Source organism: Aedes aegypti, chromosome 1 (genome assembly GCF_002204515.2).
Source record: "Aedes aegypti strain LVP_AGWG chromosome 1, AaegL5.0 Primary Assembly, whole genome shotgun sequence".
NCBI classification, from domain to species: Eukaryota; Metazoa; Arthropoda; class Insecta; order Diptera; family Culicidae; genus Aedes; species Aedes aegypti.
In genome coordinates, this window is record NC_035107.1 from 44,043,476 (window position 1) to 44,067,348 (window position 23,873).

Genomic DNA, 23,873 nt, shown 5'->3' on the forward strand with positions numbered 1-23,873 from the left:
CGGAACATTACTAAAGGACCTATGTACAAATGAGAGATTCTCTCCTCTCTCGTTCTCTTTCGATTATAACAGTGGAACACTAAAGATTTTGGGAAGTTTTTCACTATAGATCGAAAGTCAATTTCCTTGACTAGCGTTTCATACAAAAAACGCAACAGAAGAGATTAATCTGACTCATTTATTAATGAAAGAGAAAGTAAACAAAGAGAGCCTCTCAATGTTAGATAGGTCCTTTAGTAATGTTCCGCGAGAAATGTCGTATTTGTCTGTTAACATTTATGCGCTGATCAATCGTCTATCGATTCACATCGACAGACTTGTTAAAAGCTTTTTGGAAACGTTTTTACAACGCTTGGAACAAATTGCAGTTCTTATAGGAAACTGCCGAAGAGAATGAGGCTGCCGACAATAGTAACACTGACAAGAGTTGTTCCAAGCGTTGTTGAAACGTTTCCAAAATGCTTTTAAGAAGTCTTCCTGAGTGAATCGATAAAGGATTGAGCAGCGCATAAATGTAAACAGACAAATACGACATAGTAATCATAGAAAGTTGTGTACCGTACACCCCCGTTAATTTGAACGGTACCTCATGCAAAGCATCGGGGTTCATTTTTAATTTGAACATTAAGTCACCCTACAGGTATATGGACAAAAGGTCGAAAGACAAAACGTCGAAAGGACAAAAGGTCGAATGACAAAAGGTCGAAAGGACAAAAGGTCGAACATTATTTTCTTGGTGGGAAATTTTTCCTTCTTTGAAAAAAAGATTTTGGACCTTTTGTGCTTTCGACCATTTGTCTTTTGACCTTTTGTCCTTTCGACCTTTTGTCATAGATTCCACCCTACAAACGTGTTTCTCTTTTAGTGTTTTGTTTTGATTCTGCGTTCCGTTCCACAGCGTTCCATTTCACTATACTGCGTTCCATCTAGGACAGGACGTGACAGCTCAACTAAGACTTGCCCCGTTGTTTTTCAGCCGATTACCTTGACGATACAATTGTCAGTGTTATCAGTATCCTTTTTTGAGAAAATCTTGTGAACAAATTCAAATATCAAGGCGCATAATTGGATTGTTTTTTGCACGCTTCAGTCATTTACTGCAATAGAGGATGCTACATTTTTAAAAACTCAGGTTGAAATTCAAAACCGGCAATATTTTTTTTATAGAAAATTGACACAATTTCCTTCAAATTGGTCTTAATTAGGTATTTTTTAGTTTAAATATTGAATATAAATAGATTTGCAACAAAATGATTCCATGCAAAATTTTCAAGCTTTGGATGCAAACTTTAATCCACGAACTAGCAACACGGCTGCAATCCAACTCAACAATGTGGAAGTAGGCTTTTGCCAAAACGACCAATAAGAAGTGGTCTTTTTTGACAGGCAATTGGTTTGGTTTTTGTACTTTGACCTGTCACGTCTTGCCTTAGCCTTCCATGAGCTAAATGACGTTTGAACCATTTTCTGAACGATGTGCAAATTAGCGGGGTACAAATTAAAAAGTGTTCAGATTAATTGTGGTCAACCCAACGGGGATACCCGTTTGTATGAAAGGAAAGCAAATTATTCACTCATCTTGGTCAGATTGATAATCAAAACATTGGTGTTGGAAGATAATTTCTCCAAAGGCCCTTCCAGAGATTTCTCCAGTATTATTTTAGAGATTCCTCCATGTATTTAACCACAAAATTATCCTAGATAATCTCTATAGTGATCCATAGAAAGATTTCACCAAAGATTCCTTTACAAAGAAGTTTTGATCGCAACCAGATTTTTTTAGACCGGATCCTTCAGCAATCTCTCCAGAAATTCTGAAATTCTTCCACGGATTTCTCCAAGGGATATTCCAGGGATTCCTCCTGAAAAATCTCTACAGGGATTCATCTAAAGATTTCGCAACGAGTTTCTTAAAGAGTTCCAAAAGGAATACCTTCAGTGATTTCTCCATAATATCCATTGGTAATATTTTCAATAAGATTACTCCTAAAATATCTTCAAGAATACCTCCATGAACTTTTTCTGGAGTTTGTCCAGGGATTACTGCAGAGATTCTTCCAGATATTTCCAAGCGATTTCTCATAATGTTTCTTCAGAGATTCCTTCATAAATTCTGTCAGAGACTTCGGTTCCAGAAATATATCTAGAGGGATTCTTGCAGAGATGCGTTGAAGGATGTCTCGAAGGATTTCTGCAGGGATTCCTCCAGGTATTACTTCTGGGATTCTACAAGTAATTAGTTCACGAATTCCTAAAGGAATTCCTCAAGAGTTTTCTCTTCAGAAATTCACCTGGAGATAGCTTCTGCAAAATCGCAAAAAGAAATACCTTCACGAATTTTAAAACTACACAACTATTCTTACAAATCCTCCAGGGATTCACCTTGAAGTTTATCAACAAAATTGTGCTGGGCTTCAAAAAATACCTTCGGAGATTTTGCCAAGGATTCCTCCAGGAATTTCATCAGAAATAATCCCAAGAATTCTTCAAGGGGTTCCTTCAACAATTTTTCCTGAAGCTCCTTCCATGAAAAAATTTTTGGATGGATTCTAGGAGTAATCCCAAAAGGAACCTACAGAAAAAAACCAGAACCTACAGAAATCCCTGTACGGTTTTATGGGTAAACTCAGAGGAAATTCTGGGAGAATCTCTGGTTTAATCTCTGGGAAAATCCCAGAGATGGGAGAATACTTGGGAAAATTACTGGAGGAATTCCTGAAATAAAATTCTTAGGACAACTTCTGGAGGAACCATAAAGAGGGTGATCTGTAGTAATCTTTGAAGAATTTTCTGAAGAAACTGCTGGAGAAATCTTAGAATGATTACCAGGATAACTTTCTGGAGGAATACATGCAGACATATCTAGACTGAGTCATCTCTGAAGAAATCCCCGGAGAAAATGCATGGAGAATACTTGGACAAATTACTGCAGAGATTTTGCTGGAGAAATCCTTGTCTATATTTTTCTGGAAAAATCTCAGGAATATTCTTGGAAGTATTGGACGTGACGTATGCCAAACTTGTGGAGAAATACTTGGAATGATTTCTGTTTTTTTTCTGGAGGAATCATCGAGAGGAATCTCTGAAAAAAACTATCTAGAGAAATCTCTGGAGTAATGGAATGGAGCTCTATCTATATCAAATACCTGTGAATTTTCATTGAGGAAGTCAATTGCAGAACTCTTTGGAGGGATTCCCAAAAAAAACTTTTGAATTTTAAAGATTTTTCTGAAGTAATCTATGTAGTAATTTTTCTGAAAGTGTAGAACTAGCCCTCGTGTGTTAAAATACACTCAAATAAAGATTTAAAAAAAAAAAAAAAAAAAAAAAAAATTTCTGAAGTAATCTCTGCAGAAATTTGTAAAGATGTGCTGAAAAAATCTCTGGAAGAGTCTTTGGAAATATTCCTGTAGGAATTTCAATAAATTTTCCAGGTAATTCACTACGAATCCCACCGGGACTTTTTTTTAGTAAGTGTTGTAGTATTCATCCAAGAGTTGTTTTAGGATAATAAAATTTCTCCCCTGATTTTGCTCCAAAAAAATCTACGAGGATAACTCTAGAAATTTATCATGAGTCCTTCCTAGATTTCTTCCAGCGAATGCTTCCTCCAACTCCGATATATTCATCTAGGAATTTTTTGAGAAAGTGGTGAAAGAATTTCTGGAAATACTGATAAAACGAATAATACGTAATTGCCGAGAATACGTACTTAAACAGATTTTTGTTTATGTTTCATTCGGTTGTATGTTCAAAAATACCTTGAGAATGTAAGTTTTGTTCTTTTAAAACCACAATTCAGAATCTCATTCATTCAGGTTGGCCAAATAATTTATGTTTTGTTTTGCCCGACGTTTCGGCACTTTGTATTTGGCTTTTATCAAAGTTAAAACTGTCTACCGAAAAACGGTGGAAATGTGAAATTTTTGAGTAACACCTAACAGTAGGGCGATTCAAATTTTAAAAATGTTTGAAAATCTAAAATCTAGGAGCATATGGGCTCCTTACCATAAAAATAGTGTTCTGTGAAATTTTCAGCTTTCTAGCTGGAGATTTAAAGGTGGCCCAAAGACAATGTAGGTAGTAATTTCCATACTATGGAGAAATTTTGAGAAATGTTCCAAACACGCTAGTATTCTAATGTAAGTAGAAATTTATTATCCCATATTGAAAACTCATTCTTCAAACCTTAATGAAGGATGTTTCAGAAGAAACAAATCCCTTTTGAGCTAATTTTGTTCGGGATTTTTGTACATGTTTGCAGAGCTATAATCCCATATGAAGCAAAATAATAGCAAACAAACTCAAGAATATCTCTTCTGCTACCCGTCGGATTGAATTCCTTTCTGCAGCCAATTTCTTTATTATGGTTTGAAGATCGAGTTTTTACTATGGGATAATAAGTTTGTACTTACAGGAACATATCTCAAAATTTCTCCATAGTAATTTTCATATAAACCTACATTGTCTTTGGGCCACTTTTAAATCTCCACCTGGTAAGCTGAAAATTTCACAGAATACTATTTTCATGGTAAGGATAGTAAGGAACATATGGGAGAGATTGTATTGTCAAACATTTTTCAATTTTGAACCGCTCTAACCTAACAGCTTTTGGAAGACAGCTGCTACGGGGATTGATAAAAAAATAATGCTTTCTCTATAACTCGAACAACTCCTCTGAAGACATCACACCTCTAAAACCAACTCTTCGGGTCCAAAACAGTTTCGATCATGAATTTAGGTCTCAGAAAGCACTGTGCACGGACTGTTGGGAAGCTTGTTTTCCTCCGATGGCAAGACCTGGTCAAGCACAACAAACGGATCGCACCTCTGCCGTGCATTTTCACTAATCAATTAATGGCGATTACCGCACACCCTCTGGCGATATGACTTCTCAGTAAGATGCGGGTGAAAAGTCGTCTTTCTTCGGCCACAGCTGCACCTGTGGCAGCAGCAATAAATCCGGTGTTCCGTAAATGCACGACGACCACTTTTTATCTTCCATTAGTTTTATGATTAACTTCTCGCGCATCTTTAAGTTCACTACCGCGATTCGTTGCTGGAGAAGCGAGACTTGCATCAGACACACGCGCGCGTGTCATTTTGCCCGACAGCTTTGCATTCATTCGCGTGACAACTGCTTCAGCTTCGCATTTGGCGCATTTTCTCACGAACCTCCGCCCCACGAGAGAAACAACCGGACCAATTTTTGCTTAATTGGTGGAAATTTCCCAAACCCTCATCATTAGACACACCTACCCTTTTCAAAAAGGACTTCATTTCGTGGATCACTTTTCAAACTAGCGTTTCACGAGACGAGTCACTCCAAACAGCGATTCGACGCAACAACGGAATGGTTTTTTTTCGAACGACGACGACCGGTGGAAACGAACTTCACCGTAGCGCGGTTATGCAGGGACTGTAGCTGGCGATCGCAATCAAAGCGGCGCGCGGCTTGGAAGCGGGAAAAAGCTTTGCAGAAAATTGTTTACGTGCGATCGGCGCCGAACGTGACGGGGCCTGCAACGAATGGGGGAGTACCTGCCTACCAACGTACCTCCCAAGTGGGCTGGAAATGTGGGTTTTAAATGACAGTGGTTCTCAATTGGACCGTTAGAGTTTTTAGGGGACTTCCTTAGCCGAGTGATTAGAGTCCGCGGCTACAAAGCAAAGCCATGCAGAAGGTGTCTGGGTTCGATTCCCGGTCGGTCCAGGATCTTTCGGTAGTGTAAATTTCCTTGACTTCCCTGGGCATAGAGTAGCATCGTGCCTGCCACACGATATACGAATGCGAAAATGGCAACTTTGGCAAAGAAAGCTCTTAGTTAATAGATTTGAGAGAGCCTGTAAGAGCTAAAAAGCAGGCTTTGTTCCAGTGGGGACCAAGAAGAAGAAAAAGATACAGTCGCCTCTCCACATCTCGATATCGAAGGGACCATCGAGATAGGGAGAGATCGAGACAGAGAACATATTTTTGATGAATACTAGATTGAAAAACACTTCGTTGCCAAGAAAGTAATACACAAACAAACGTCATTTTGCGCTCCTAATTTGTTTTGAATCCCGAAATTTTGGTCTAGTAACCTTGGATATTGGTCATATCGACATACGGAGAGAAAATTGAGAACGAAAAAACAACAGAAACACATCGAGATATGGAGATATCGAGATAAGGAGGATATCGAGATATGGAGAGTGAAAATGTATGCAGACTGAAGGGACTTATGAAATCATCGACATAGGGAGAGATATCGAGATGTAGAACATCGAGATGTGGAGAGTCGACTGTAATACCGTAATACCAAGAAGAAGAAAAAGACGAGTTTTTTTTTCTAAAATTACTTTTGTGAAAATCATAAAATTTTAGTGATTTTTTATAAGATTTCGTTGTTTTTAAATAGCATGGTGAGAGGTAAATTAATAACGAATTTTTCAAACGTACTGTACATTGTGAAACTATACAAATGTGTAAGTAATTATGGCATTTGAACGAAAAAAATATTTAGTTTTACATACAAAATCCATTTTGGTTTAAATCTATACTTTTTGGGGCAAGTGTGCCACCTATTTGGTAAACAAAAATGGTTGGGATGAAATTCATAAAAATGTAAACATCATAAACAAAATCATGATAATGAACCAAAATGAGGCACCAGTAGTGGTTTTTGAAGTGTAGAAAAGGAATAGCGAACATTTTTGCTCCCACAATGATTTTTTTCTCCAAATATTCTATAATAACATGGTTTTAGGCGTTTTAAGAACTATTTTACTTATTTTAATCAATATTTTACCTTTATTTAGTGCTGATCTAGTGTACTATTATACAGATTCTCCATAATGAAAGAGTAATTCATATATCGCATTGAATGGAGACAAAAAAAAAAAACGATTTTAGTTATTCGAATTGTCTAGTAGAGAGTTCCACATGTGATGAACCTTGTTATAAAGCATCCCCTCATGACGGTAAACCTAAAAATATTTTTAAAATTGTCAATTAGGTTCTGCTTTGTTAGCAATATTAACAGGAAATAATGAAAATTTCATTACAAGTAGAATTACATGAACGTTCATTCGATGGCCGTCTTGCCCCATAAGGGTGGCACACTTGCCCCATAGTGTTGAAAATCAGGGTATTTTGGATGATATTTGAGGAGCTCCAAAACTAATACTTTTTGAAATTATTTTCTTTTTAAATGGCACAGTGCTTATGAAAAGATGTGAAACTAACATCATGAGGCTGAATTGGCGGGTTTTTTAAACTTTAGAGTTAGAGAACAATTTGCTTAGGGTGGCACACTTGCCCCAAATCCCGCTACTCTTTTGAAGACTACGTCATTCTTTTTTGTCTCTTGGAGGGAAATTTATCACAGTTTTATTGATGGGTATATCTTTTATAGTATTTAAAATGAGATAAAACCTTTCAGTTCAATTTTGCTACGATAAAAACAGTAATAGAAATTGGAACATTTACTCGAGGGATGTTTTGCTTTTGTTTTATTCGGAGATATGTTGGACAATCTCTTACGCCTTCTTGAATTGCGTCACTTTTCGGGGAAACGGGCCATTCAAAGAAATGACGCTCGAGGGAAAGGGACAAACGGGGAAGTGGCGTTCGGGGAAACGAAATTATACAAAACAATATTCGGAGTAAAGTTGCTCAACCTGCCGCACAATATATATGTACCGTAAAAGGGGGTAACTTTTATAGTGCGAGACCCACGAAATACTTAACGAAATAACAAAGTTTCTGTTAATCAGTTAAGCAAAACGAATGCAACAGTAAAGAGTATTGGTAATACACTTCACGTCAAAGCTATTTTCGTTGGAATTAAGTACATTTGAGGATTTATATGCAAATATTAAAAATTTATGAGATTCTAGCGTTTTTGAAACGCTCACAAACAATCTGTTCTACGATCACTTATTGATTGAGTCATAATGAGTTCGTCGCTTATCCTTGACAGCCTAGTTGTAGTAGAACCTGAATTCGGTCTCAAATCTCTTAGCGAAAACCATTTTTACAAACTGGGACCATCCCAACTAACATTTAGTGCAAATGTAAACATTCTCTAGGCCCTCTTTATACGGCTTTATGCTGAGTAATGGCGCTGTACATACCAACGAAAGCTTATATGCAATCCTTTTACCAACAAATCTGGCGAATCTACTCAGCTACTTTTAAGCTGTGTTGGCAGCTCTTATTCATATCGATCATTGCTCTATCTCGATAGTTATACGACAAGTTGCTGTGTAATATCTTCGGAAGGCGCTTTCTCAACCATTTCGCAACTGTTGAATAATTATTATACAGCTTCGATTAAATATTATTTTCAAGCTGTTTCACAGCTTCCGGAATTCATATCATAAGTATCTGAATTTAATGTTCCCAACGTTACCTGCCACCGCTTGGAATCGAACTCACGATCTCTGCATCCACAAGTCTCGACGCTGTCCTTGTTGCCACCACAGTCTATATCGAAAGGCAAAGAAAACACACCGTTTTGATCTACATCGAAAACGGTTCTCACAATATTTTATAATGATCGTAAAAGATGTCACAGTCCCGCTTACACCAGTTTATCACGCTGTAAAAGGGTGCGAAACGTCAAACGCAATGTTTACATCCAACAAGCTGAGTAGATGCGCCACAAGTTGTTGTTTTACAGCATACTGCTGTATGCTCGCTGTATAACTAACGACAAAGCGCTTCTTAAATATATATTGAGCAGCATAACAAATCATATTGTATAGAAGCAGCCGGATTGATGATGGCGAGTTTTATTCCACATCATTAGGTTGCTATCTTTTACGGTGTTGAGCTACAGCTTAGTGAAAGCAGCAAAAGCGATAACTGACGAAATTTATTCAGCTAAGATTTGTAGCTGCAAAACGTTTGCGTTACAGCTGTATTAACGCTAATCGTTCTATTTTTGACAGCTTTCATTTTTTGCTGCGTTCGCTGCTTCAATTCAACTGTAATGCAGCACAAAGCAAATAATCTTGGCTCATAGCGCTAAAATTGTTAGTTGGGATTTTTGTAATCTAAGTCAGAAATTTCCATATAGCGTTAAACGCCTAGAGGTATGCAACGCCCTATAAATGTTCAGTAATTGATTCAATTTTGTTCGATTTATACTCCATTATCAAAGTTACCCCAAAACAGAAAACCGACTTTCGATTGTATGAAAAATCATATATCCATTCAGAATAAATCTTTTGTCAATCTATCAACTGCAATCGATAGCTAGGATACCAGTACTTGTTTTAAAAATATAAATTATAATTCATTGAAACAGCATGCCTAAATATTCAAGTTTTCTTCGAAAAAACTATCAAAGTTACCCCGTTTTACGGTACTTGTTTTACTTTCTGGTGTTACGTCCTATAGAGTCCCAACAGATAGCCGATCAGCAAGGAGTAGCAAAGTTAAAATGTATTTATACCAACTGTTGATATTTACATCAATGTTTGTTTCATTCAGATATGCTTATGAAATGTATTCTGCAAATCTTACATCATAAGAATATAATTGATGGGGTAAGAAGCGAAAGGGTGTAAGTGACAAAAACTTGGTGTTGAGAAACTCGACTTAAAATTTGTTTTGGGAACTTATAATATAAGCCAGTCTTCTACGAATTATGATATGTTTTCAGTTGAACGGAAAAATCACCTAAAAATACCGTTGGGAAGCTTGGAAACTTTTTTGGTATGCTCAAGGACATTGTCTCAAACGTTCAAAGATGGCAGCAAATATGGCACTCGTCAACTCCTTCTTCTTTCTTCCCTCTGAACGCTTCCCCTCATGTATACTCCACCACAGCCACAGAGAGCGTTCAATAAAAATAAAAAATGTACCAACTAACCTGTTCAGAATAAGCATATTTTGCTACTCATATTAAAACAGTGATTTTTCTTTGTGTCGGGAGATATTCTGGATCATTATAATAAATAATTCATTAGTTTTGTGCAAAACTAAAATCACTTCGCGAATGCTATTGAATTTCTCACAACACTTGTATTTTCTCACATCACAAACTATTTCCGTTTATAACTTCCTCCATACACCGCAGCACTTCAAATTCTTGATGGAATACTCTATACACATTTTTGACTGGAATACTTCCCAGACATAGAAAACTAATAGTTTTTCACTTTTGTGTTCGAACAAACTACGCGTAAAAAGTTCCCATGGAATCGGTTGTATTACACCGGTTGTCAGTCAGCTGTTGCTGTTGCTATGTATTTGAACAACGTTCTAAGCAAGGTATCTAGAAGGGAGGTAGCCCAATGTGTCAGATTTCCCATTCCGCCATTTTGAAATGCCAAGTGACAGCTGGCGAGTTTGTTTTGGTTGTTTGGATATCAGATGCATGGCGTGACAAAGTAGATATAGAATGTTTCTTCTACACCCACATCTTTGTGTTATACGCGGCAAAGTATCTGAATTTACTTCACTGTGTAATGCTCTGATAGGGTTTATGGACAAAAGGTCGAAAGACAAAACGTCGAAAGGACAAAAGGTCGAAAGACAAAAGGTCGAAAGGACAAAAGGTCGAATATGATTTGCTTGGTGGGAAATTTTTCCTTCTTTGAAAATATATTTTCGACCTTTTGTCCCTTCTTTTTTGTTCTTCGACCTTTTGTCCTTTCGACCTATTGTCTTTAGACCTTCTGTCCTTTCGACCTTTTGTCTTTCGACCTTTTGTCATAGATTCGGCGCATCCTCGCTTTCATCGGTAGACCATCGGTGGTGGGTGGCTCTCACCCGCTGCACTATTCGAAATTTCCACATTTAGATGCATTACCTGCAATTGTAAACCAATTTTTGAAATAATCTGCTTTTCTTCGACACAAAACACCGGAATACTACATTAAAGATGAAAATTTGATTCGCGACAAAATGCTGGAGAAAATTTTCACTTCACTGTGTTTATGTTTGTTGGAATAAACATTCCCTAGCAACCCCATAGAAACGGTTGAGTACACAAACCCGCCAGCTAGCCAACTCGCCAACTGTCACTTCCGCCTTCCCCGCAGCTAACCACACCGCGCACCCACTGACTACTAAGATCGGTAAACCTGTCATTATAATAATCTTGGTTCTAAGATCTTGAATTCAAATATATCAATATATCACTACTACATAACTGCTGACATATTTCATTCATATCACAAATACTAGGAAATATCTTTTAGCGGTCGCAGTGACCTTTAACCTTAACTCAAAACCGACCAAAATGTCACTGCGTCGCGTTTGGCCCCTTAATTATAACTAAACAAGTTATAATTTCTTTTCGATACTATAAACAGTATGGCTCTTGTGATTTACAGAAACAGTTGACATAGGATTTAGCCCGACATTGACTCGACAACGAGGAAGCTGTCGAATTAGCATTGGAAGTTGCCGAAGTCCACCGGAAGCATACGGAACTGGGTGTTGAATCGATCCACGCTCGGTTTTGGAAGGCATCGGAGAAGTAAACCCTACTGACTACTGTGAAAAGTCCATCTATGAATAGTCAGAGTGGATTCGAGTGGGTGTTTGGCATATCGTGGCAGCCAGGCGAAGATTTGTTTTGCTTCACGATTTTCCTACAAAAGGTTCTGGAGAGAGAGATCGCAGTAGCGTCTAATTGGCCAAAGGATAAGTTCGAAGTGGTAGTGGAGGATACAGAAGGAGAATTGCGATCGGCTATCGTTTGTAGTCACTTCTTATCATCTCTGATCATCGACGTGGTACGGATCTCCAAATACGAACGGTTTCTACGAAGCGTAGCGTACGCTTATCGATTCGGTGAAAAGCTTCTACAACGAATTCGGAAAACAAAGAAAAGGAGATTGGGCAAAAATGTATGGGGTTTGGTCCCGGAATGTACACGGATGATTCATATATCATTTGAAAGATCTAAATGAGACAAGAAAAAGTTGATATGTACGTTTTGAACAGTTTTCTATTAAATAATATTTTCTTGCGCAAATGTTTTGAACTCGTGCGTATGTTTGTACTTATGCATGTTTTTATTTAACCCCGTTTATATTTTTCAAATATTGTGATTTGACACAGATTTCAGGACGTTTTGTATTGCTGCAATGTTAATATTAAAAACATACGGAGATAAAATAATAAGGATATAGGTATGTGCGTTTGACAAATACGTCGCTTTAGGTAACAGTTGGACACAAATATCAAATCTTATTATCCTAATTTAGTGTTCTAGTAATATGTTTGTATAAACCAGCGGTTCATGTACTCAGGAACGAGTTTCCACACTATATCCGTTTTAACATTACAGTGATTGCGTTGTTGGATTCTGTTCTACGCTGGTGGAAATACCTCGCTTGTCGTACACAGCTTAAGCGTGCTAGAAATCTGCGCGACAGTTACCACACTTCTATCTTTGATATCAATAACATCATATTGTCGTGCTATTGCTTCTAAGAGCAGGGAATCATTTGAACTGGAAGTAACTGTAGTGTTTGATTGTTTGCTGTGAACAAACTGCCAATAATCCGAGCAGAACCATTTCAGTTTGCTATCAATGTCAGTTCCATTGGCGACGCCTAAGCACATGTACCTCCACAAATGCTTCGCTAAGATCGCTGAATACTCATGAGGATGTCAATAATGTGAATGTTCAGAAGTTATTACACTTGAGCTGGGAACAGCTTTCATCGTGATGAACGACATGCAAAAACATGAAATCGGATGGTGGTCGATCAACAAAAGAATGTGCAGGTTGAGGATCAACGATCGATCAACGGCACTGATGATGACAAAGATGCAACTGGAACGCAAGTAGGCCTGCCACCCAAGCTTCCACGTCAAGATCATCATGAGAGATTAGAACGCCAAGATTAGGAATAGATATGGACGATTAGGAAGATCAGTGCTCTCCGACTGGCGAACATGGATATCCTACGCTTAATTGTTTTGCCGCCTCCAAGAATATGGTCATTCGCAGTACCTACTTCCAAGATAATCTCCCGTACTAATATAAGTGGCGATCACCATTGCAAACGGACCCGAATCGATCAGGTATTGATGGATGGATTGCACATCTCCGACATAATCAACGTCAGAATCTATCGTGGTGCTTATATTTAGCCTACACTCTACCTGATAGTAAGAAAACTGCGCTTAAAACTCCCTGTCATTAACGACGAACGGTACCGACGCCAGTCAGCGTGACCTTCAGCGATTGAAGTAGAAGGATTTCGCCACAGCATCGCTCCACGGCTCGAGCAGTCGTTACCGGATTTGGTTTTGCTGGCTGAAACCCTTCTTGGTTGTTCTACTACAGTGAAAGTAGCCATCAACCCACAGGTATAATCATTGCGCGTTGATCATTTTGCTCCACGACTTTCGTATACCAACTCGTAAAACGATAATGATTGACATTTTAACTTAAGGCTAAGTAGCCCGTCATTCGTTTTGGCATCAATGATTTTTCAGCTTGGATTTCAAAGTGATAAAATTCAGTGTTGATAGTTTATATTGACTTGAAAAGGTATCACTGTACGCGCTAACATGCATTAAGTATGCTGATACTTTTTCAGCTGTGTCAGTGCAAAACCAACTGATTTTCCTTGATTCTAAATCGTGAGGAGAATTAGCAACAATCATCAACGACGCGTACAATTTTCAATGACGGCCTACTTCGCCTTAAGACTGGTAGGATAATGTAGGAGTACATGTGACACTAAACATCCACGTATGCAGTATACAGCGTGAGATGATTTATACTAGCTAGCTAGATTGTCATTGTTTTAAATACATGAAATCCTAAAACTTCGCATATGTTACTGATAAGTTCAAATGAGCATTTCAATTCACATTTAACGTTTTTTAAGGCTGATGATGTTGTGTATTGAGGTTGAGCTGATGGTTTTATTGATCTCTTTGCAAAATCCGTTCTGGAGAAATATGTACTTTAGCTAAAACAATTACAGTCAGTTCTCTTATAAGACACCACACACTTTTCTCTCACCACTGTCTCCCAATTGTTTTTCATCGAATGAAGCTGACTTTTTTATTTGAATATACAAGTCGTAATGTTACCTTATTGCGAGAAAAAAAAGGATTGGTCGGTCAATAAACTGCAATTAGTTTAATGTGAGTAGCAGGGTCTGGTAGAAAACTTAACTGAATATACGTACATATTTTATAACGATTTTAAAGTTATTACGGTCTTACATCACCATGTAATATTTTCATCTCTGAATCAAAGCTCTTATTCACTTCTTTAAAGCATAGAGCTTTTCATCACCATATAGGTGCAGAAAAAAATATATGTTGTTATTTTTAATCGATAAAAATATAGCAAAAAAAATAATAAAAACATAAAAAAATCCATCTCAAACCATGTGGAATAGCTTTTTTCTCCCACGACGAATATTTTTGACCCCATACAAACTTGTTCTTGTCTCACTTAGATCTTTCAAATGAGATATGAGTCATCTTTGTACATTCCGGGCCCAGATTTGCCCAATCTCCTTTCTTCTTCTTCTGTGAATAAAGGTGGCAAGATGCAACTTTATCATCATTGTTTCACCTCATGACGTAAGATTTCCTCGATGCCAAGCGGTCTGAAGTGAAAAAATGCTGACAAACTTGCATCTTGACACCTTTATTCACAGAAGAGAAGATCGATGAAGAGAAATCGATCATGCGACTTACGCCCTTATTCTAGCACACGCTTGAAATGTAAAATTCGGTTACTGAAGATATCAGCAGTGAAGAATTGTGAAATGCAGAGAGGGTACTCTGGTGATCTGCCCAGTCAGACAGTTACCAAGATGAGGTGGCTACAATGAATCGGAACGCACGTACAGCTCTCGAAAGCAGACGAGCACTAAGCCGAAGCAGTCCACTGGCGAATCTTCCATCAATTCTGAACAAACACGGATTATTGCGCGTAGGCAGTCGCATCGCTGCCGCAGATTGCCTTGAACAGGACATCAAATTTCTGATAAACTGCCTAAAGGACACCCGGAATCTAACTTGTTGTTGGGCTGGTACCATCGAACATTTTGTCATGCATACTACGGAACGGTTGTGAGTGAAGTCCGACAGAAATTCCACAAGTTGAGACCACAGATTAGATTCGTAGCGAAACGCTGTCAATGGTGCCGTTTGTAGGCATAGACTACTACGGTCCCGACCTAGTAAAGGTTCGTCGTAGTTCCGTGAAGCGATGGGTCGCGACTTTTACGTGCCTGACAGTTCGGGCTATCCACCTGGAGGTAGTGCACACTTTGTCTACCGACTCGTGCACAAAGGCAGTCCGACGTTTCATCGCTCGAAGGAGTGCACCACAAGAAGTGTATAGCGATAATGGCACGAATTTCGTAGGTGCTAGTAGAGAGCTTGAAGACGAGTTGCGGGATATCTACAGTCACTTGGATAGCACTTTCAAGGACACAAACACCAAGGGAGATTTATCCCACCATCAGCTCCACATATAGGTGGATTCTAGGAAAGGATGATTAGATCCGTAAAGACTGCCTTCGGATTATTGCCCACGTCTCAAAATCTAGACGACGAATCATTCGTCACTTTATTGACTGAAGCAGAGCCTTTGGTGAACTCGCGGTCGTTGACATTCCTTCCACGCCGAGGAGCAGGAAGCGTTAACTCATAATCATTTTATGAGGCTCAACTCGAGTGGAATCCGACAATCTGTCAAAGCACAAGTGGATGAGAAGAGAGTCATGGTGATGAGGATGATAGCGGATGCTGTACAGCTGTTAATCGCGGAGATGACGTCGTCGAACGAGTGTTCTCGAGGGGGAGGATTTTGCGACAGATGTAACCATCGACACGCGCCCCGAAACTTTAATCAATACATCAACCTATCAATACATTTTTTTCCGCATGCAAAGGTAAACCGTCTTCACCGAGACGGCGATAATAATCATTGATTTGCACTTCAGATGCTTGAGTCTAGAGTATTTTCACCAGCTGTCAGTCGTTCCAACTAACGGGTCAGATTCGCTAGTTGGACGGAGGTTGTGGTCCAACCAGTGAGTCCCCGCTGTATCATACAAATGTGGTCCATCTAACATATGTATCCATAAACCGATAGAAATCCGGTGGTGTACGATTTTTGGCACAAAATTGCTGTCGTAAGTCTACATGTCAAATGATTAAATTGAAATTGAAACTTTGAAAAGAAACCACGTGCTCCGGTGGATATCGAGCTCATGACTCCCTATTCGCTAGATGGGCACTTCAACCTACAAGCTGTGGAGCCGCCTTGGAGGCGAACTGAACTCGATTATCCTAAAGCACATGGAATCATCATTTCGCAGTCTAAACATCCTGTCGAGTACATGTAGACTTCAAAACCCTTAGAATAGAAGAATTGCCTAGAACTTGACAACTTAACTGTGCAATGGAATTGTTGCTAAGCTGAGTTCATGATACTGGATGGCCCAGTGAGTTCTGCGAGAATTCCGTTATGAAACCATCTATATCGATATAAGAGCATTTCCAAATATTTATGCACGAAAGTATGCGGGTACAACTACTACTTAAAAAAACTTCAACTTCTCTCAGAAATACTTTCTTACAGAACTTTAAGAATATATCTAAGGATCTTCAGGTACATCTTCATTAATTCTTCGAGTGAACTCTTCAGGAACTCTTGCAGGAATACCTATAGGTACTTATTCTTCTTGGTATTACGTCTCCATTGAGAGATAGCCTTCTTCTCAGCTTAGAGTTCAATAAACACTTCCACAGGAATTAACTGAGAGTCTTCTTTCTTGTTTCTCATTGTACGCAGAATCTCGACGCATAAGTGCTTCCCTTGACTGCTTTAAACAAAAAAGTTCTCTTCTTCCACAATTCGATGTGACGGATATGGTATGTTTTTTTATGAAAAAATTTCTCTACGGACACATTCAAGAATTACCGAATGGATCCTTCTGAGAAACCCTTCATAAACTTCCCCACAAGTTTGTCCAGAAATTCATCGAATCATTCCTCTAGCAATTCCCTTGAACATGTATTCGGAAATTATTTTTTATCCGTAATCTTCCAAATCAATCAAAAACACACCTTCCTTTCTCTCTTCAAGAATGAATGTCAAGAGTTCTTGAAGCATGCAAATGCAAATGAAACGGCACTTGTAACAATTGTAACAAATATGATTCGACCGTTTTCAAATTCCTAGGTTCCGCAAATGTCTTCAGAAGTTCCATCTAAAATTCATCCACAATATGTTCTATAAACTCCTAATGGGAATCTATGGTATTAGCAGGGTTGAAAATGTCTTTTGTTGTAGCAATTCTCTTTAATTCACAAAGATAGAAACCTAAATAGCCGTAGTGGTTATTGTACACAGCTATTCAGGGATGCTGAAAGTCTTAGGTCCGATCCCAACTCTTCGGGTTGAAAATTTTCTCGACTTTCCCTACGAGTACAAAGTGGAGGCGATAACTCGTACATGCGTTAATAGGCTATATGCAAAATATACGTATATCGCCTCTGCTTTTGTGCTCTTAAATGCTATTATATACGATCGTGTGTTTACTGGGGAGTATCTTCGTGTCTCCCACACTATAGACAAATGCAAAAATGGTCACTTCGCAAGAAAGCTTTTGGTCAGAACTATGAAAGCTAGTTTGTATAGGGCAGCGTAAATGGAGGCTACGTTACGCTAAAATTGACAATTTTGGACACCCTACCTCCCTTCGTAACGCTTTTTGTAAGAACAAAAATCAATTAATTGAATGGGTCGTAACGCTTAAGCCACCTCCCACCCCCCCACTTCCCCTAGAGTGTTACGTAAATTGTGTACTAGCACCATAATTCTAATCCCAACTGTTTTCGAGAGCCAGTTCGGAAGTAAACCTGAATTAATCTTTAAAAAAAACCAAAAGCATGACTTTTGCTATTCCCGGCAACGCTTATCCTTAGCGTAGCATGGGATAGAGAAAACAAATGCGAATGTACTTGCTTGGTAAACCCTGTCTCAGTCGATATGTAACGTCACATAAAATAAGCATATTATCAAAGACAGGGATTGAATGCTGAAAACATTGAGAGTATCTGTCACAAATCGCTCAATGTAACAATCATGATCTGCAGCACATCTTGAGAGTCTGTTTTGCGTGTTCGACTACAGCTTTGATTGGATGATGGGGGGAGGGGGGAGGGGGGATAATAATGCATGAAAAAATCTATAAAAACAAGCCCCAAACATGAGGCACAGTATTGTTATCGTTTTCCAGGATTATCTATCATGTCAGTAAATTAAAACTCGGTTGAAAATCGTTGGTACAGTTCTTAATTCTACCATGGATTCGGTAGATTATACAACAAAATTTGTTTGCGTGCAGAAAACAGTTGAAATCCACGCTTATCAATTTCTACTTATCGTGTCTTGTTGTATGATATACTATATACTTGTTTTTTTTTCCTAAAGTTATCGTTAAATGTTACTTAAAATATTGATCTTAATTGATCTGCTTGAATAACACACATTACTCGAGCCTAAAGAGTATTGCGATTTGTACCAAGAAGTTCCATATATGATCGTAGAAATTTATTCGCATGAATTTCAACCGTTCCTAAGTCCTTGAACTTAAGTTTGACCCGAAGTACACATGTATCGGGTTTGGCGTGGTACACTGGTACAAAGACGAAGCGCGTTTGCGGTTCAACACAAGTTGCAAGGTTCAAACCAAAGTTGATCATCGGTAGGTATGTTCATGGGAAGACTGCTGTAATGCCTGATCAAAGTATTTGTTTGAAAACCACTGGTGTCCGAATGAACCGTCCACTGCGTAGTAACCCCTCTCTCCAAAGGTCCACCGCGTTTGCACTAGCAGAGCACCTACTATGGTGAAAATGCAGATCCCTCAATTGATTGATCGTAGAACTCTTTCGAAACGCTGCAGTCATCGTCGGAATGAAATTGTTGTCGCCTTGTTTACCCAAAGCAAGGTTTTCCCATCGTAAACCCCTGTCGCAGCTTCAACCAACACTCCTTCTCTCAATCGAAGTGCAAATTGGCGACAGGTTTATTGCCCATAGTGGCGAGGCAAGTCTCGCGTTTTGGGATTTTTCGCCAGGTTGCAAAGTCGTGTCGGATGTCGGTACTTCCAGCGCGCGGTAATTGCAGGGTCCGCCGTTGGACAAAGTTTGGTAGGTACGTGCTCGCTCTCGGATGATATCAGCAGAACGATGCGATCGGTTTCCCGAAATGATGGGTAATGTGCGGTTTTGTGTGATGGTTGAGGTTTTTACGACAATACTGGGTGCTGTGTTTGGAATAATGAATAGGATGATGTTCAAATGTGGTCGGAGAAATCTGCATTATAACTGTAGCTGAGTAGCTACAGATTCCATTTCATTTAATAACCGTAATTGTAGTTTATCATTTGAATGGATTAGACTTGATTCAACATTCTATCACGCAATCGTTAGAAGGTACTTTAAAATACTAGTTTGCATTTCATACAGTCAAAGTAATGAATTGTCATAACTCGTCACTTGTTGCCTCTCTTCAAAAGATCATGAATTTTGAAGGGTGTTGAACATTCTACAAGAGTATTCAAGTTTTCAACCTTTTTCTTCTTCTTTTTCTCCTATCTGGCATTACGTCTCTACTGACACAGAGCCTGCATATCAGCGCAATGTTCTTAAGAAAGGGTTTACTTTGCCAATTGATGACTTTCGCATTCGTATGGCAAGCATACTGAGCTGGGCCAGTCTAATGAAGATATTTCAAAAATATTTTCGACGGGGGGTTTCGAACCCACGATGATCTTGCCAAATAGCTGCGCATTTACCGCTACCGCTAACTTCGAACAAGTCCAAATTAAAGAACCGTCAGTAATACCAATCAAATCTGGTCATGTTAGAGCATGGGACTTAGAGCTAGTCGAAGTCATCCCAGATCAATTAGCCATCCGACATCCGTCCTTTCTCTAGCAATTTGCAGGATCAAGTTCACGACTGGATGCTCTTATAGGACCCGAGAAGCAATCAAAACAAACAGTTTGTTTACTCCAGCAAATTGCTCATCACGGTCATGCTCCGGCGAACAATTCCAAACATTCCATTTGTGCACTCGATCGGTTGGAGGCACGATCACTCGCTTCCATCGCTAGATCGGGGCATCCGAAGCTCGGTGCACCGCTCGTTATATATCTTGCATTGCATTTCATTTCACTTTTACATTCATTCAACCGTGCAAGTTGTCTATTTGTTCCGATCTATGACGATCGGTAGGTAGATATCGTAAATAACCCATTAAGCCATTTTGGAATATTGCTCCAGAATCAGTGAATCGAAAACGAATCGATCCAATTTGTGCTGAACAAGTGAACGGCCAGAAAAGTACCTTGTAGCCTTGACATTGAACAAATGGTGAAGATGATGATGCAGCATAAGCATGATACGATCATCCACCCCGATTCAGATCAGATCATATCGATCGCATCGATCACCGGGCTAGCGCGGTTTTTTGTAGGATCGCATACAGGGCTGGTAGCGGTTGAGCACAACAGCGCGACAGCTTAAAGGTTAAAAAGGTGACCATGTCCCCAGCCCTGTTGTCCTGCTTAGTCGCGTTTAGTCGACGACTGAGAAGCTTTTCACAGATATTTTTAAAGAATTTTTCACCCGAAGTCATAAAAAATAATGTGCGAAATCAACAACAATCGAATGCTCCATATGATATCAATCGGAATTTCCAACCTCTACCTACCAACACTCTGGAGTAATTTTACTCCATTTCATATAAAACTTCAAATAAAATAGGAGTATATTACCGCCCTGTAGAACATCAATAGAAATTTACGAGCTGTATCAACGCCCTAGACTAATTTCGCCATTTCTATAGGCCTGTAGAAAATCGATTTAAAAATCCATCCAGCTTTATCAACGCCCTAGAGTAATTTGACCTTATTCCACGTAGATCAAAATTGAAAACTCCAAGCTGTATCAACGCCCTGGAGTAATTTTACTCTGTCCCATATAGATCCGTAGCATCCTAACGCCCTGTATGACATCAATTGAAAAAAAATCAAGCTTTATCAACGCCTAGGAGTAAATTGACCTCCCTTAGGTGGTCCTATAACACTTCCCCGAATACCATTACCCCAAAAAACATCTCCCCGAAAACCAGTACCCCGAAAACCAGTACCCCGAAAACCATTACCCCGAATGGTAAAATACCCCGAAAACCAGTTCCCCTAATAAGACACTTCCCCGAAAATCAGTGATGCACTTCAAGAAATTCTTCAAGGAAGCTCGCGAATTTGAGCCTGAAAGTTTTCGGCTTAGTAACTACTACTATTCCTATTAGTGATTTTTTATTCTTTCAATCATCGGCTGTTTTTTCGAGGTTGTATAATGGAAGTGTAAAAATTTTAATCAATGATTTTCTCTTCATTGAGTTATAGGCTGTTCTTTCGAGTTGTACCGTTTGAGTTGAATTTTGAGCGATAGCGGTAAAAAAATCGACTGACAAAATTGTCTTGAGCAAAAGTTGACAGTGACTTCAAAAAATAAATGAAAATAAGCCCCTGCATTACTTGTCTGTATTACATCTTGTCAGTATTACAATTTCCAACAAGGGATTGTCCTTCTTTTAGTTATCGGCTATTCTTTCGGAAGTTGCACTAGCAAAGTGATTGTTGGCATCATAATTATTGACGTTTTCAACAGTGATTTTTTCTTCTTTTATCATAGGCTGTTCTTTAGCGATGTATTTTTGAAATAGTGGTCAGTTTAATATCAGTTAACATTTTCATCTGACATTTTTCAAACCATAGTCTAATGACATTTTAGAATATGTTGAACTCGCATTGCCTCCAGCAATATAAAAATATAATTATGCATTACCAAATAATATAACGCTTTTGAAAGAGGGCGGGAATGGTCTCTAATATTAACATGTCAGCATTATCATCAGTTCGAAAAATGAGTTATTGCTGTGAATACAATCATTCTCACAAAATCAAGTATACGCCTGTGAGTAAAATTTGGGTTCGCACTTGGCTCATGAAGAATAGCTGTTGATTAAAAGAATAATAAATCTTTGATAACATGAAGAACATGAATTTAAATAAAAATCAAAATTCTATGAAATAGGTATATGGGATTCATCTGTCGGATCTTCAATTTTTCGTGCCATGAAAATTCGGGGTTATGGTCCATTCGGGGAAATGGTATTCGGGGTAACGGACTATTCGGGGTAATGGTTTTCGGGGTATTGGTTTTCGGGGTACTTGACCATTCGGGGTATTGACTTTCGGGGTGATGATTTTCGGGGTGATGATTTTCGGGGTAATGGTATTCGGGGAAATGTTATAGGATCCCCTTAGGTAGATCAAGTGTAACTTTACGTCCATCTTTACGCCCCACATCACTTGAATATTCCTAGCATTATCAACGCCCTGGAGTGATTTGGACTCGTGCCATGTAAATCAGCTGCATATTAACGCCCTGTGAGACAAATGTCAAGATGTATAAACGCCCTTGACTGATTTGACTTTGTCATGCGTAGATCAGGTGCACCTCAATGCTCTGCATCGATTAAAAACTCCAATTTGTATCGGCGCCCTAGAGTAATTTGAACTTGTCTCATATAGTTCAGCTGCATCTTAACGCCCTGAAGGACATTATTAAAAAAAATCAAGCTGTATAAATGCCCTGGATTAATTTGACCTCATCCCATGTAAATCAAGTGCATCTTGACGCCCTGTATGACTTCAATAGAAACTCCAAGCTCTATCAACGCCCTGGAGTAATTTAACCTGATCCCATATCGATCAAATATATCTCAACGCCCTGTAGGACATTAATAGAAAATTCAAGCTTTATCAACGTCCTGGTGTAATGTGACCTTATTTTACGTAGACTAAGTGCATCTTTACGCCCTGTAGGACATCAAGTGAATATTACAAGATTTAATAACGCAATGGAGTGTTTTGACATTGTTCCATGTGCATTTTAATAACCTGTGGGACAAATGTCAAGTTGTATAAACGCCCTCCACTAATTTGACCTTGTCTTACGTAGATCATGTGCACCTCAATGCTTTGTATCAGCTGAAAATTCTAATCTGTAATGACGCCCTGGAGTAATTTGACCTTTTCTTACGTAGATCTTAATTAAGGAACATATTAACGCCCTGTAGGACATAAATTGAAAATTCCATGCTGCTGTATCAGCGTCCTGGAGTAATTTGAACTCATATCATGTAGATCAGGTAGATCTCAACGCCCTATAGGACATTAATTAAACAATGCAAGCTTTAGCAACGCTTTGCGAGAGCTGGTGCATATTTACGCTCTGTTGAAAACCAACAGAAATTTCTTAGCAGTATCAATTCCAGGGCGTAATTTGACTTATCCTTAAAAGATCAGGTGCATCCTAATGCTCTGATTGATGTCATCGAAATTTTCAAAATATTTCAACGCCCTGGATTAATTTGCTCTTTTTTCACGTATATTAGGTACATCTTAACGTACTCTAGGACATCAATTTCAAATTCTAGCCTGTTGAACACTCTGTAATAATCCAAGCTCTTATGTAAGTCAGGTACCTCTTAACGCCCTTTACGACATCAATTGAATATTCCAAACTGTATTACCGCCCTGGAGTAATTTGACCTTATTCTATGTAGATCAGGTGCAACTTAAAGATCTGTAGGGCATGAATCGAAAATTCCAAGATGTATCAATGCGCTGGAGTAATTTGACCTTAGGTGCATCTTAATGCCCTGTATGGCATCAATCGAAATTGTCAAGCTGTATAGTAATTGATCTTGTCTCATGTACTTAGATCATATTAACGCTTTGTAGAACATCAATTGCAAGTTAAAATTTGCATGCATTCTGAGAATTATCAACAC

General features: G+C 38.7%; 1 protein-coding gene across 2 annotated transcripts in view; it reads right to left on the reverse strand.

Annotated features, from left to right (window-relative positions):
• LOC5570295 (facilitated trehalose transporter Tret1) overlaps positions 1 to 23,873 on the reverse strand; it is an 89,377-nt gene that overhangs the window by 18,498 nt on the left and 47,006 nt on the right. Inside the window, exon 1 of one of the 2 annotated variants that reach the window (XM_021839479.1) lies at positions 5,260 to 5,421. The exons of the other annotated variant lie outside the window; for it this stretch is intronic. Within the exon in view, the coding sequence (XP_021695171.1) occupies positions 5,260 to 5,280 (21 nt within the window). The 5' untranslated portion in view covers positions 5,281 to 5,421. Of the gene's footprint in view, positions 1 to 5,259; positions 5,422 to 23,873 lie in introns of those variants that run through there. 2 annotated transcript variants of the gene reach the window in all.